This window comes from Chenopodium quinoa, unplaced genomic scaffold, assembly GCF_001683475.1.
Source record: "Chenopodium quinoa cultivar QQ74 unplaced genomic scaffold, ASM168347v1, whole genome shotgun sequence".
Classification (NCBI taxonomy): domain Eukaryota; kingdom Viridiplantae; phylum Streptophyta; class Magnoliopsida; order Caryophyllales; family Amaranthaceae; genus Chenopodium; species Chenopodium quinoa.
This window is the reverse complement of record NW_018742556.1, coordinates 1,272,561-1,286,199: the sequence shown is the minus strand read 5'-3', so window position 1 is coordinate 1,286,199 and position 13,639 is coordinate 1,272,561. Positions and strand designations below refer to the sequence as shown.

The window sequence follows — 13,639 nt, the reverse complement described above, 5'->3', positions numbered from 1 at the left end:
TGCCCCTTCTTGCAGGCGGCCGCAGCATGCCGCTTGTTCCCCCCAAGGCTAAGAAAGAGATCCTAGATAAAGGACTCTTCAAAGTAGAGTCGAAGGTGAACTCTACTTCAGGGGTACGAGAGCAAGTACCCCTGCACTGCGTCCCGAGCTTCAAATGGCTCTACGACGAGTACTTTTTGGCCGCCTATGGCCTCAGCAGTCGGTGCTCAAGAGGTAGCCGGCCTGTCGAATACTCTTTTGTTCCATGCATTTCTTGTTATGACTTTTATTAACTTTGCTATTTGTTTTTGCAGCGGACGCCATGAGCAAAATTACCGCCTCCAAGACTGCGGCGGCCATGTTGCGGGCCTCCATCATGCAACAGTCTTCAACCGACTCCCCCAACAAGGGGGCACCCCTGGTGGGCTTCGAACCTTTCACCCTCTTTTTGGAGTTGTGTTTATGCATATACTGACTCTTTTCTTCTTTTTTAGACGGGCGCTCCAAGAGCTTCTTCTTCCCAACAGCCAGACCCCAAGGCCCGGAGGACGACTGTTGCGAGCTCTCCTGGTTCTGCCAGGAAACATGTGGCGGCTGAGAAGCAGCCGACCACTTCTTCTAAAACTCCAGCTGGGCCACCTAGAAGTATGAAATTATCCTTGTAAATTTTAGACTTGCTCCCTTCTTTACTAGGTCTAATCCGTTTTTTTATGCTTGATGCAGCCGGCCCTCAGGAGCCTGACTTGGTCGAGGTGGCCAAGTCTATGATCAAGGCCGTTCCTCCAGCTGAAAGGGAGGCGGTCTGGGAGTGAGTCTAATGCCAGGCGCATGGCTTCCCAGTTTGCCTCTTCGTCATATAGCATTACTCGAAGAGTCGGCTCGTAGTGTTCTATTGGAAGAACAGCTTCCGCACCATAAGTTAGGAGGAATGGAGTTTCTCCAGTCGCCCCTTTTTCAGTCGTCCTAATGGCCCAGAGAACATGTGGTAATTCATCCGCCCATAGGCCGCCTGCTCGTTCAATCTTTTTCTTGAGACCGTCTGAGATGATTTTATTAAAGGCTTCTACCTGGCCGTTTGCTTGTGGACGGCCAACAGATGCAAAGTAGTGTGCAATTCCTTGGTCACCCAACCAGCTTTTGAGAACAGGCGTCTCAAATTGGGGACCATTATCAAAAACCATAGACATGGGAACCCCGAACCGAGTGATGACATTTTTCCAAATGAATGAAATTACATCCTTCGTCTTGATTCCCTTTACAGCCTCCGCCTCTACCCATTTAGTGAAGTAGTCGACTGCAACAAGTATGTACCTCCTTCCGCCTGTAGCAGGCGTATATGGACCCAGAATATCCATGCCCCACTTAGCAAACGGTAGTGGGCTATGAATGGTAGTGAGGTTAGTAGCCGGACGGTGAATTAGTTTGCCAAACCTTTGGCACTTGTCACATTTTTTCACCATCTCCATCGCATCTGCTTCTAAAGTAGGCCAAAAGTAGCCCTGCCGCCTTGCCCGTTGAGCAAGCGTCCTACCGCCTATATGGAAAGCACAGTAACCAGAGTGAAGATCGTCCAATATCTCTCGCCCCTTTTCTGGAGTAACACACTTTAAGAAGGGTTGAAGGTACCCCCTTTTGTGAAGTTCTCCCTTTATTATTTCAAAACTGGTTGCTCGTTTTTTCAGTGCTGCCGCCTGTTGATGATCATCCGGCAGGGTACCGTTTGCCAGATATGCCCTGATTGGATCCATCCATGTTGAGCTTCTGTCTAGGATTCCAATAGGGTCTTCCTCGATGCTTCTCTTCTCCATTACTTCCCAAAAAACAGTTCGAGGAGTATCACAGGAGGCGGATGATGCTAATTTTGAAAGTGCATCCGCCTGGTTGTTTTCTGATCTCGGCACTTGGGTCAGATGGAAATCCTCAAGTGAGCCGACTGCTTGTCGGACCGCCTGTAAATACTTGATCATGGCCGGATGGGTTGCTTCGTATTCGCCATTGTACTGACTCACTATCAATTGTGAATCGGAACAGGCGTCTATTTTTCTTGCCCCTGCCGCCTTGCACATGCGGATTTCGGCTAGTAAAGCTTCATATTCTGCCTCATTGTTTGAGGCCTGAAAACTGAAGCGTAGAGCATACTCGTACCTGTCGCCCTCTGGCGACTGACATATGACGCCTGCTCCACAACCATTTGAAGTAGAGCTTCCGTCCACATATACCTTCCAGACTTGGTCTGTAACTTGAGAGTCAGGAGGACGAGTCATCTCAACAATAAAGTCAGCAAAGGCTTGCCCCTTCACTGCTTTTCTAGGCTCGAAAGTGACTTCGAGGCTCTGTATTTCTATGGCCCATTTGATCATTCGGCCTGACGACTCCATGATGGTCAGTGGCCGCTTGATAGGTTGGTCTGTATACACGACGACTGCATGTGCCAAAAAGTAGGGCTTCAATTTTTTAACAGCCATGAAGAGTGCAAGACCAAATTTCTCCACTAAGGGATACCTCAACTCGGCATTTTTCAGTACATGACTGACAAAGTAGACCGGGAGCTGACAGCCGTCTCTTTCAGCAAGGAGAACAGCGCTTAACGCATGATCAGAGACGGCCAGGTACATGTAGAGTACTTCTTTGGGCAAAGGGCTGACCAGCCTCGGCAAGGAATGCAAGTGAACTTTCAATTTCTGGAAGGCCGCCTCAGCATCCGGCCCCCATTCAAACCTTGCCTTTTTCTTAATTGCCTGGAAAAAGTATAGGCATTTGTCGCCTGATCGGCTTAGAAATCTTCCCAAGGCCGCCAGACAACCTGTTAACTTCTGAACCTCTCGGATGGTACGAGGCGACTGCATGTCGATGACCGCCTGCACCTTCTCAAGGTTCGCCTCTATTCCTCTCTGATTGATAAGGAATCCGAGAAATTTCCCAGACTCAACTCCAAAGACACATTTCTTGGGATTGAGCATGACATGGTGCCGCCTGAGTGTGGCGAAAGTTTCTCGGAGGTCCGACAGATGATCTTTCTGAAGTTTAGACTTGACAATCATATCATCAATATATGCCTCGACATTTCTCCCAATCTGATCAAAAAACATAGTGTTTATCAATCGCTGGAAAGTGGCCGGGGCATTCTTAAGACCAAACGGCATGACCGTGTAACAGTATAACCCCTGATCAGTGACGAAGGCCGTCTTCTCCTGATCTTTCTCCCATAAAGGAATTTGATGGAATCCAGAGAAGGCGTCCATAAAGCTCATCAAAGCATGGCCGGCTGTTGAGTCGACCAGGTTATCAATTTTAGGCAGAGGGTATCTGTCTTTGGGGCACGCCTTGTTTAAGTCTGTGTAGTCTACACACATTTGCCAGGAGCCATTCGGCTTTTTAACAAGCACCACATTTGCAACCCAGTCTGGGAAGTAACATTGCCGAATGAACCCTGCATCAAGTAAACTTTTTAACTTCGGCGGCTGCCGCCTGACTTCTTTCTTCGCCATGGTTCCGCTTCTTCTGCCGTACCGGCTTCTTTTTCGGATCCACGACCAGTTTATGTACCGCCAGATCAGGACTAATGTCTGGCATTTCATGGACTTCGAATGCAAAGATGTCCTTGTATTCTTTCAATAGTTTGTGAAAGTCGTCACCCAGGTCCCTTAGAGCGGTCGTCCCAACCTTGATTGTTCTGTCAGGACGCGAGTCATCTAACATCAGGTCCGTATGCTCACCAGCTGGCTGAGGGCGGAATTCATCCGACCGCTCCTTTGCCAATGATTGCTATTTTCTGTCTTTTCTTGCGGCCCCTGTCTGGGATGCCTTTCTCTTCTTGCCGCCTGCTTCTTGAACAGGCGCACTCTACTTGACATTGTCAAGGTCTATTTTTCCACCGCTCGACATAGTAGCCATAACAGTGGGCTTGACATCCGAGAGATAGCACTCTCGGGCCATCCTCTGATCTCCCCTTAGGGACCCGACTGTTCCATTATCCCTCTCAAACTTGAGCAACATAAGAGATGGGATTATAACAGCCTTGGAATTATTCAGGGTTGGTCGTCCCAGAATCATGTTGTAGGCCGAGAGTTCTTCTACTACCAGGAACCGGACTACCATGTGTCGTCCTTCCCCTTTTTCACCCAGGCGGATGGGTAAATCCACTCGTCCAACTGGGTGGACGACTCCTCCTCCAAACCCTACTAAAGGGTGGGATGCCGGATGTATGCAATCAGTCTGATATTTTAGTTTCGACAGACATTTTCTACTGATGAGATCTGAGGAGATTTCGGTATCTATGAGGATTCGGCCAACTCTCTGGTTGGCCACTTTACATTCAATAACGATAGGGTCGTCATGCGGCCCTCTTACCCCTCCTAGATCTTCTTCAGTGATGACAATCTCAGGAAATGAATATTTGGAGGGCCGTTCTTGGTGAACGGAATTTACATCTAACCGTCTGATATTGTCTTTGTTGCCCCTAATAGTGGGGCCGCCTCCTGAGAAGCCGCCTGCAATGGTGTAGACGACTGCATCATCTGTATCGGAGCTGTCGGCCTGTTGATTCTTTTTGGCCGACTGCTTTTTCGAGGAAGTGTTCCCCGTAGATTTCTTGACATAAGTGTCAAGATCACCTTGCTCAGCCAGGCGGTCCAGATACCGCATGAGACTGATGCATTCATTGGTGTGATGACCAACATCTTCATGATAATCACAGAATTTTTCATGGTTCCGGTTGTTTGTAAAACCCTTCATGGGGACCGGCTTCTCAATTGAGATCCGTCCCTTGATTTCCTTTAGGATAAATTGGCTATCCTTGTTAAACGCATACTTTGGGGAGTATGGTTTGAATTCTTTTTTCTTTTTCTGGGCCGACTGTTTAGAGGAATCAGCCGCCCAGACCTCTTTTCTCTTCTCGTCTTTGTTTGACGACTGTTTCTGTTGTCCTTCTCTTTTGTCGGACCTTCTCCCGTCTGACTGTTTTACCGTACTACAAAGATCAGTCGCCTGTATATAAGCTTCCGCTTCAATTAAGGCCTCTTGAAGAGTCGTCACCCTCTTTCGGACCAAATCAAATTTGAAGGTCGACCCGTCTTTGAGACCTCTGAAAAATTCAGTATAGGCTACTTCATCCGGTAACCCTTGAATCTGTATTCTCATCAGGTTAAACCGCCTGATGTAAGAACGAAGCCCCTCCTTCTCGCCCTGCTGAATTGTTCCTAAATCAAGGGTCGTCTTCTTCGCAGGGATGTTCATGGCGAAGTTGGAGGTGAATAAGTAAGCAAGCGTCTTGAAGTTATTTACACAACCAGTCGGCAGGTTGCCGAACCATTGTTGTGCGATTCCTTTGAGAGTCGCTGGGAAACACTTGCACCAAGTGGGATCATCCAACCCTTGAAGGTACATCAGGTTGGTGAATGCCATCAGATGGTCTTCTGGGTTAGTAGTGCCGTCATAGGCGCCTACTAATACATTTTTCACTTTGGTCGGCTGAGCGGCTTCAGTAATTTCCTTGGAGAAGGCCGACGGCTGTTCACCAAGTCTAAGCAACCGTAGCTGCCAGTCCATAGGTTGGACATTTTTTGTTGCATGTCCACCAAACGGAGGTGGCTGTAAAAAATACTGTTGTTGCGGTACAAACGGTAAGTTTGGTACCGCCTGGTCGCTATGATAGCCGGACTGGCGGGAGGTGCCGCCTGACTGACTCTCATGATACGACTGAGTATGCCTCATCGAGGTATTTCGCAGACTGTCTTGGAAGTTTGAAGTAGAGGCCGACTCTGACAATCGGTCACTCTTCTTCTGCTCCAGCAGTAGCCGAGCGTCTGTGTATGTTTTCCTCAACCCATCCGCCTAAATATGACGAACAGGTTTCCTATTTCCTGGAGTAGGAAAACGGTATTTTGTGAAATCAAGGGCAGGTGGCTCCCACTTCCTAGATTTAGGATGAGGGGTCGCCTCTCGCCCTTGAACTGGCTTCCTCTTCCGTGAAGTGGAGGGTTTCTTAGCCGACTGCTCCTTGTCCAGAGCAGGCGGCTTCTTGTTGATCAACTCTTGAATTTCTCCCTTGAAGTCCCTCATGAAGGTCATGAGTTCGTTCCTTGTGATGGGAGCAGACCCATCAGTCGGCTGCTGCCGAACAGGCGGTGCGCCTGCTGGCTCGCTTCCTGTAAGAAGATGTTCCCGCTCCCTCCTTTCAGTATGACGGGTACGTCGGGCCCTTAGGGTCCCGTCTGAAGCTGTGTGAGCTTCAACTTCACATTCATTCTCAGTATCGTGGTCCGACTAAACTAGAGGGTCGTCCAGGGGACGTCTCTCTTCAAGAGCCGGTACAAACGTGGATGCCATATCAGAAGTACTCTCCCCACAGACGGCGCCAAGATGTTTCGGGGTTTTCTGATGTCCTGCGGGAGAGTTACAATTCCGAGACTGGAACCGGACGCCTGTACCTGCAAAACAAACGGATGCTCCGGATGATTGGAGATCCGCCTCCGACGGTCAAGTTAGTACTTGATTAAGGAGTAATTAATGCGGAAATTAAAGTGATTGAGTCTCTCTAGGTGAGAGAGTTTAATGTGTGTAATCTGCGTCCTCTCCCTTAATGAGGATTAAGGGAGGTATTTATAACCTCGGGAAACGTGCCAATCTAGGTTTAGGTTAACCTTGGGCTGATTGGGCTTCCCACGGAAGTTGGGCCTAGGTGACCGGTTATCCCAGGTGTCATGGGAAGGACACGTGTCGTGTCGTAATTGGTCCATAGTGGACGGATCATTGCTTGACACGTGGCAGGCTCCTATTGGCCCATGTGACGGACACATGGCAGAACCTGATTGGTCCACTTGTCAGATGGTGATTGGTGGGGAAAAATCCCCTAATCAAAAATTATTTCTTGTAATTTCCTTTTAATGATTGAATTGTATTTTTGACTCCAACTCTCACTCTTTTACCTTACTCTCTATAACCAATATTCTTCAGTAGGTGAAAAAAAAAAATTACGAAATTTCAAATTAGGTTTGGGGTGTTTGATTATACAAAATCTCAAATCAGATGAGTGAGGAGAGGGTACGTAGTTATATGTGTTGTAAATTGTAAATAAAGTGATCATAGGAAAATTTAGGGCGAGAGTAGTTAAAAAATTCAATTTTAAAAAATTATTATCAGGCCGAAAATTATAAATTGCAAATTAGAATAGCGAGTTGCTATAATTTATAAATCAATTACTCCGTATAATTGATTTATTGATTATAAATTAGATGAAATGCATAATTTGATGTTATCCATTAAAGTTCCATATTACATGCATTCAATTAGAATTGCAAGTTTAATAACCAGTGCATTATTAGCATGTTAACAGTTATAATTATAACTTTTTAATTTAAAAGCTCCTATATATAAGAAAGCGTGGTTACCTTCCCTATTAACACAAAATTTGATTTTAAAGTACGTTACTTTGTTCATAAATTATAATTGACAAATTAAGCTACTTAATAAAAATTAGCATAAAATGCAAGCCGTAAAAGAGAAAATTCAAGATATAAGTTCCATGCGCAAAGCAAAAGCTGAAGCCAAGGAAGAGGAAAAGGTATGAAAATTTTCGCTATACTTTAATTAATAATACAAAGTACGTAGTATATAAGAGTTTTAAATTCTCATAACATTGCTAGTATGGTATTATAGTTGCAATTTACAAATCATAGTTGACGAAATAATTTTAATTCTAGTCCTACCTTTAATAAATTACGAGATGTTAACATATACGTCCTTGTTTCCCGTAAAATAGAAAAAAAAAATAAAAAAATTCAATGTATTGTTACAATTATATGTACGGAAATTGACAAATTAACCTTTTCTTTTAGATTAGTTTGATGTGTATATGCATGATGACATAGAAAGCTTATGTGATGATTCCCTCTATGATAAATTAAAATAACGGTACGTGTGCAATAGGCATAAAAATATCGGACATAAATGGTCTAAGATTGTTAAATGGCTTTTAATTTGGAACCCTAATTAGATTTTAGTATCATTATTTGTCGTTTTTATTAAAACTTTAGAGATTTGATAATGCAGGATGAGATAGAGATAGCACAAACAAGAAAGGATATTGCAAAAGAGGTGAGGAAGGCAAAAGAAGCTGAAGCAGCCATGGATTTGCATGTTGCCAAGGCAGATGAATTAGCTGAAAAGGAGATGTCTAAGCATATAACTAACCAACATGAACAACACCATTAATATAATCCCACGTACGTGTATACTTAGTCATGATAATTAAGTACACCAAAAACTTTGTCATAAACAATAATATGGTATAGATATATAATGATTTTGAATTTTGTATCTGATAGGTGAAATGTTGAAATATTTTACATTTTGATTTCTAGTCTTTGTTACTATATTGAAATTTTGGAGATAACTTTTGGTTGATCTATTCAAATATACAATCTACTTTTTTCTGTAAAAAAAATAGAAGGAATTATAAGATAAGTAGATTGTTTATTCAATTATGTAAATTGTGTTTTAATTTAATCACAAACATGTCAATTGATGTGCAAGATTTATTTGTTAATCAAGGAGATTGCTAGGAAAATCTACATTGAACAATGAGCAATACATATTAGTGAGAATTAGAATATAATGTTTCATAACTACTCCCTTCGTCCCTAAAAACAAAACCTCTTTAATTTCTAGCACTTATTGCTTACATAATAAAAAGAAAATAATAAAGAGAAAGAGGCTTTTAATCAGTGCAACCTCTGCACCTATAAGGGGCCCAAAAACTAAAGGGGCCTCAAATATGTCTCAAGAATATAAAATACTTGTATATAGAGCTGTCAATTCGAGTAAACGGGTCGTTTGAGTCGGGTAAAAGTGGGTCGAGTCAACTCAGGTCGGGTCAATTCATATTAATTCCATAATTGGGTTGGGTCATGCTTGAGTCGAGTCACGTCGGGTCATACTTCTTATCGGGTTTGGGTCGGGTTAATAATAGGTCGGGTTACATTCGGGTTGGCTGAACAATAGGTCGGTTTAAAACGGGTTAAGGTACTTCTCGGGTTCAAGTCGGGTTAGGTCCGAGTCAATAATTTACGGGTTAGAATCAGGTCGGGTCATTCTCGGGTTTGAGTCGGGTTCGGTTCAAGTCAATAATTTGCGGATTATAATCAGGTCGGGTCATTCTCGGGTTCAAGTCGAGTTCGATTCAAGTCAATAATTTGCGGGTTATAATCAGATTGGGTCATTTCCAAGTCGGATCATTCTCAGATTCAAGTTGGGTTATGTTCAAGTCAATAATTTGCAGGTTACAATCAGATCGGATCATTTCCAAGTCGGGTCATATTCGGGTTCAACTAACTATAAATAGATAACTATCATTTTTATCAAGCTAATTATTTCCTTTGACTATAATATATATGGCAATATACTAGGGAATTATAGTCTATAATTTAGGAAGATAATTATCTATCTCCCTTGACCATACAACAAATATATACTATATTTAACTCTTAGCTTAAATTTGAGGATGATGCTCCTTTCTTTTACTGGCCTGGACCGACTTGGTCTCCCTAGACAAAATGCTTTGATCAACAATAATAAGGTGGTCTAAATTGCATTTAAGGTGATTTGAAATCGAGTCAAGAACAATTTCGGTTGAATTTAGGTCGGGTCAATAACAAGTTGTGTTAATTTCGAGTTCAATTTTTGGGTTAGGTAAATAATAGGTATGGTAAAATTCGGTTCGAGTCAATAACAAGTCGGGTTGAATTTGGGTCAAGTCAATAACAAGTCGAGTTGATTTCGAGTCGGGTTTGTAACAGGTTGGGTTAAATTCGGGTCGGATTAGGAACGGGTCGGGTTGAATTTAGGTCAGGTTAGTAACAAGTCGGGTTAAATTTGGGTTTTGACGGGTTAAAATGAGTTTTGGTCACTTTTGATTCAAGTCGGGTTCGATGCAAGTTAATTAAATTGGTCGTTGCAAACTGGTAAATCGATGCAAGTTGTAAACCGATAAATTGGCCGTTTAAAAGCAAATTGAATGATTCCACACACCCAATTAGACTCCCAGAGGGTATTAGTGACCATGGTAAACATTTCGGCAATTTGTATTTCCGGGCGAAAAAAGTCAAAACATTCCAAAATTAAAGGCTAATATCCACGTTTTTTGAGAAATTTTGGAGGTTTCGGGATCCGGTGTCGAAAATTCTTGAAATTCTATGGGATACATCTCGGAGTCATATAATGTCGTTTGGAACCATATATGATCATTATTTTGTTGTCATAAATAATCGTGGTAGGCTTGAATTAATGAAATCAGTGCAAGTTATAAACCGGTAAATTGGTAGTTTAAAGGCAAATTGGATGGTTCCCCCAACCCAATTAGACTCCCGGAAGGTATTAGGGACCATGATAAGCATTTTGACAATTTTTATTTTCGGGCGAAAAAAAAAATCAAAATTAAAGGCTTCACGCTTTTTTAGAAATTTTGGAGGTTTCGGAGCGCGGTGTAGAAAAGTATTAATATTTTAGGGGATACATCTCGGGGTCATATAATGCCGTTTGGATCCATACATGATCATTATATGTTGTCATAAATGTTTGTAGTAGTAGGCTTGAGTTAATGAAATTCGTGCAAGTTGTAAACCGGTAATTAAATTAGCCGTTTAAAGGCAAATTGGATGCATGGTTCCACCCACCCAATTGGACTCTTGAAGGGTATTAGGAATCATGGTAAACATTTCAGAAATTATTATTTTTGGGTGAAAAAAGGTCTAAAAATTCCAAAATTCAAGGCTAATATCCACACTTTTTGAGAAATTTTGGAGGTTTCGGGGCCCGGTGTCGAAGCCTTAAGAATTAGGGGATACATCTCGGGGTCATATAATGTTGTTTGCAACCGTATATGATCATTATATGTACTGTTGTCATAAATGTTCGTGGCAGGCTTTTTTTTTTTGTGACAGAATGTTCGTGGTAGGCTTGAGTTAATGAAATTGGTGCAAGTTGTAAACCGGTAAATTGGTTATTTGAAGACAAATTAGATGTTTCCACCCACCCAATTTGACCCCTAGAGGGTATTAGAGACCATGGTAAACATTTCGGCAATTTTTATTTTAGCGCAAAAAAAAAAATCAAAAAATTCCTAAATTGAAGGTTAATATCCACGCTTTTTGAGAAATTTCGAAGGTTGCGGGGCCAGGTGTCGAAAAAAAATGAGATTTTATTAGATACATCTCGGGGTCATATAATGACGTTTGAAACCATAAATGACCATTATATGTTGTCTTAAATGTTCGTGGTAAGCTTGAGTTAATAAAAAAAAGTGCAAGTTGTAAACCTATAAATTGGCCATTTAAATGCAAATTGAATGGTTCCATCCACCTAATTGGACTATCGGAGGGTATTATGAATCATGGTAAACATTTCGGCAATTATTATTTTCACGCGAAAAAAAGTCTAAAAAAATCCAAAATTGAAGGCTAATATCCACGTTTTTGGTGAAATTTTTGAGGTTTCGGGGCCCGTTGTCGAAAGACTTTGAGATTTTAGGGGATAAATCTCGAGGTCATATAATGTCGTTTGGAACCATATATAATCATTATATGTTGTCATAAATGTTCGTGGTAGGCTTGAGTTAATGAAATTGGTGCAAGTTGTAAACCGATAAATTCGCCATTTAAAGGCAAATTGGATGGTTCCACCCACCAAATTGGACTCCCGTATTTTATTAGGGACCATGGTAAACATTTTGGAAATTTTTATTTACAGGCGAAAAAAAGTCAAAAATTCCAAAATTTAAGGCTAATATCAACGCTTTTTGAAATTTTTTTGAAGGTTTTGAGGCCCGGTTTCAAAAATCCTTGAGATTTTAGGAGATACATCTCGGGGTCATATAATGTCGTTTGGAACCATATATGATCATTATATGTTGTCATAAATGTTCGTGGTAGGTTTGAGTTAATGAAATTTGCAACTTGTAAACCGGTAAATTGGTCGTTTAAAGGCGAATTGGATGGTTCCACCCGGCCAATTCGACTCCCGGAGAATATTAGGGACCATGGTAAACATTTTGAAAATTTTAATTTTTGAGCGAAAAAAGGCAAAAAATTCCAAAATTGAAGACTAATACACGCATTTTGCGAAATTTTGAAGGATTCGGGACTAGGTGTCGAAAAGTCTTGAAATTCTAAGGAATACATCTCGGGGTCATATAATGTCGTTTGGAACCATATATGATCATTATTTGTTGTCATAAATGTTCGTGGTAGGCTTGAATTAATGAAATCAGTGTAAGTTGTAAACTGGTAAATTGGTCGTTTAAAGGCAAATTGGATGGTTCCACCCACCCAATTGGACTCCCGGAGGGTATTTGGGACCATGGTAAACATTTCGATAATTTTTATATCCGGGCAAAAAAAAGTCAAAAAATTCCAAAATTGAAGGCTAATATCCACGCTTTTTGAGAAATTTCGAATGTTTCGGGGCCTGGAGTCGAAAAGCATTGAGATTTTAGGGGATACATCTCGAGGTCATATAATGCCGTTTGGATCCATATATGATTATTATATGTTGTCATAAATGTTCGTGGTAAGCTTGAGTTGATGAAATCGGTGCAAGTTGTAAACTGGTAAATTGGTCGTTTAAAGGCAAATTGGATGGTTCCACCCAGCCAATTGGATCCCAGAGGGTATTAGGGACCATGGTAAACATTTTGGCAATTTTTATTTCCGGGTGAAAAAAATTCAAAAAATTCCAAAATTGAAGGCAAATATCCACGCTTTTTGAGAAATTTTGGAGGTATTGGGTATGTTTGTCAATTTGGGTAAACGGGTCGGGTTTGGGTCGGTAAGAGTAGGTCGGGTCAACTTGGGTTAGGTCATTTTGGATTAATTCCATAACCTATGCAGGTCGGGTTTTGGTTGGGTCATGCTTGAGTCGGGTCACGTCGGGTTATATTTCTTATCAGGTTTGGGTCGGGTTTATGTCGGGTTAATAACAGGTTGGGTTACATTCGGGTCGGGTGAACAATAAGTCGGGTTTAATTCGGGTTTTCACGGGTTAGGGTGATTCTCGGGTTCGAGTCGAGTTCGGTTCATGTCAATAATTTGCGGGTTAGAATCAGGTCGGGTCATTCTCAGGTTTGAGTCGGGTTCGATTCAAGTCAATAATTTTTGGGTTATAATCAGGTCGGGTCATTCTTGGTTTCAAGTCGGGTTCGGTTTAAGTCAAAAATTTGCGGGTTATAATTAGGTTGGGTCATTTCCAAGTCGGGTCATACTCGGAGTCAAGTCGGGTTATGTTCAAGTCAATAATTTGCAGGCTACACTCAGGTCGGGTCATTTCCAAGTTAGGTCATATTCGGGTTTAACTAACTATAATTAGTTAATTATCATTTTTATCAAGCTAATTATTTCCTTTGATTATAATATATATGGTAATATACTAGGGAGCTATATTTATAATTTAGGAAGATAATGATTTTCTTTTACCATACAACAAATGTATCTATATTTAACTCTTAAATTTGACGATGATGCTCCTTTCTTTTGTTGGCCTGGACCGACTTGGTCTCCCTAGACAAAATGCTTTGATCAACAATAATAAGGTGGTCTAAATTGCATTTAAGATGATTTGAAATCAGGTCAGGAACAATTTAGGTCGGATCAATAACAAGTCGTGTTGATTT

General features: G+C 41.7%; 1 protein-coding gene across 1 annotated transcript; it reads left to right on the top strand.

The window, feature by feature from the left end:
* The first annotated feature begins 7,240 nt into the window (after window positions 1–7,240).
* LOC110720287 (late embryogenesis abundant protein 6-like) lies at window positions 7,241–8,295 on the top strand. Its single transcript, XM_021899287.1, has 2 exons — window positions 7,241–7,540; window positions 8,029–8,295. The coding sequence occupies exons 1-2, from the start codon at window positions 7,463–7,465 to the stop codon at window positions 8,188–8,190; spliced, it is 240 nt and encodes a 79-aa protein (XP_021754979.1). The 5' UTR covers window positions 7,241–7,462; the 3' UTR covers window positions 8,191–8,295.
* Window positions 8,296–13,639: the final 5,344 nt, after the last annotated feature.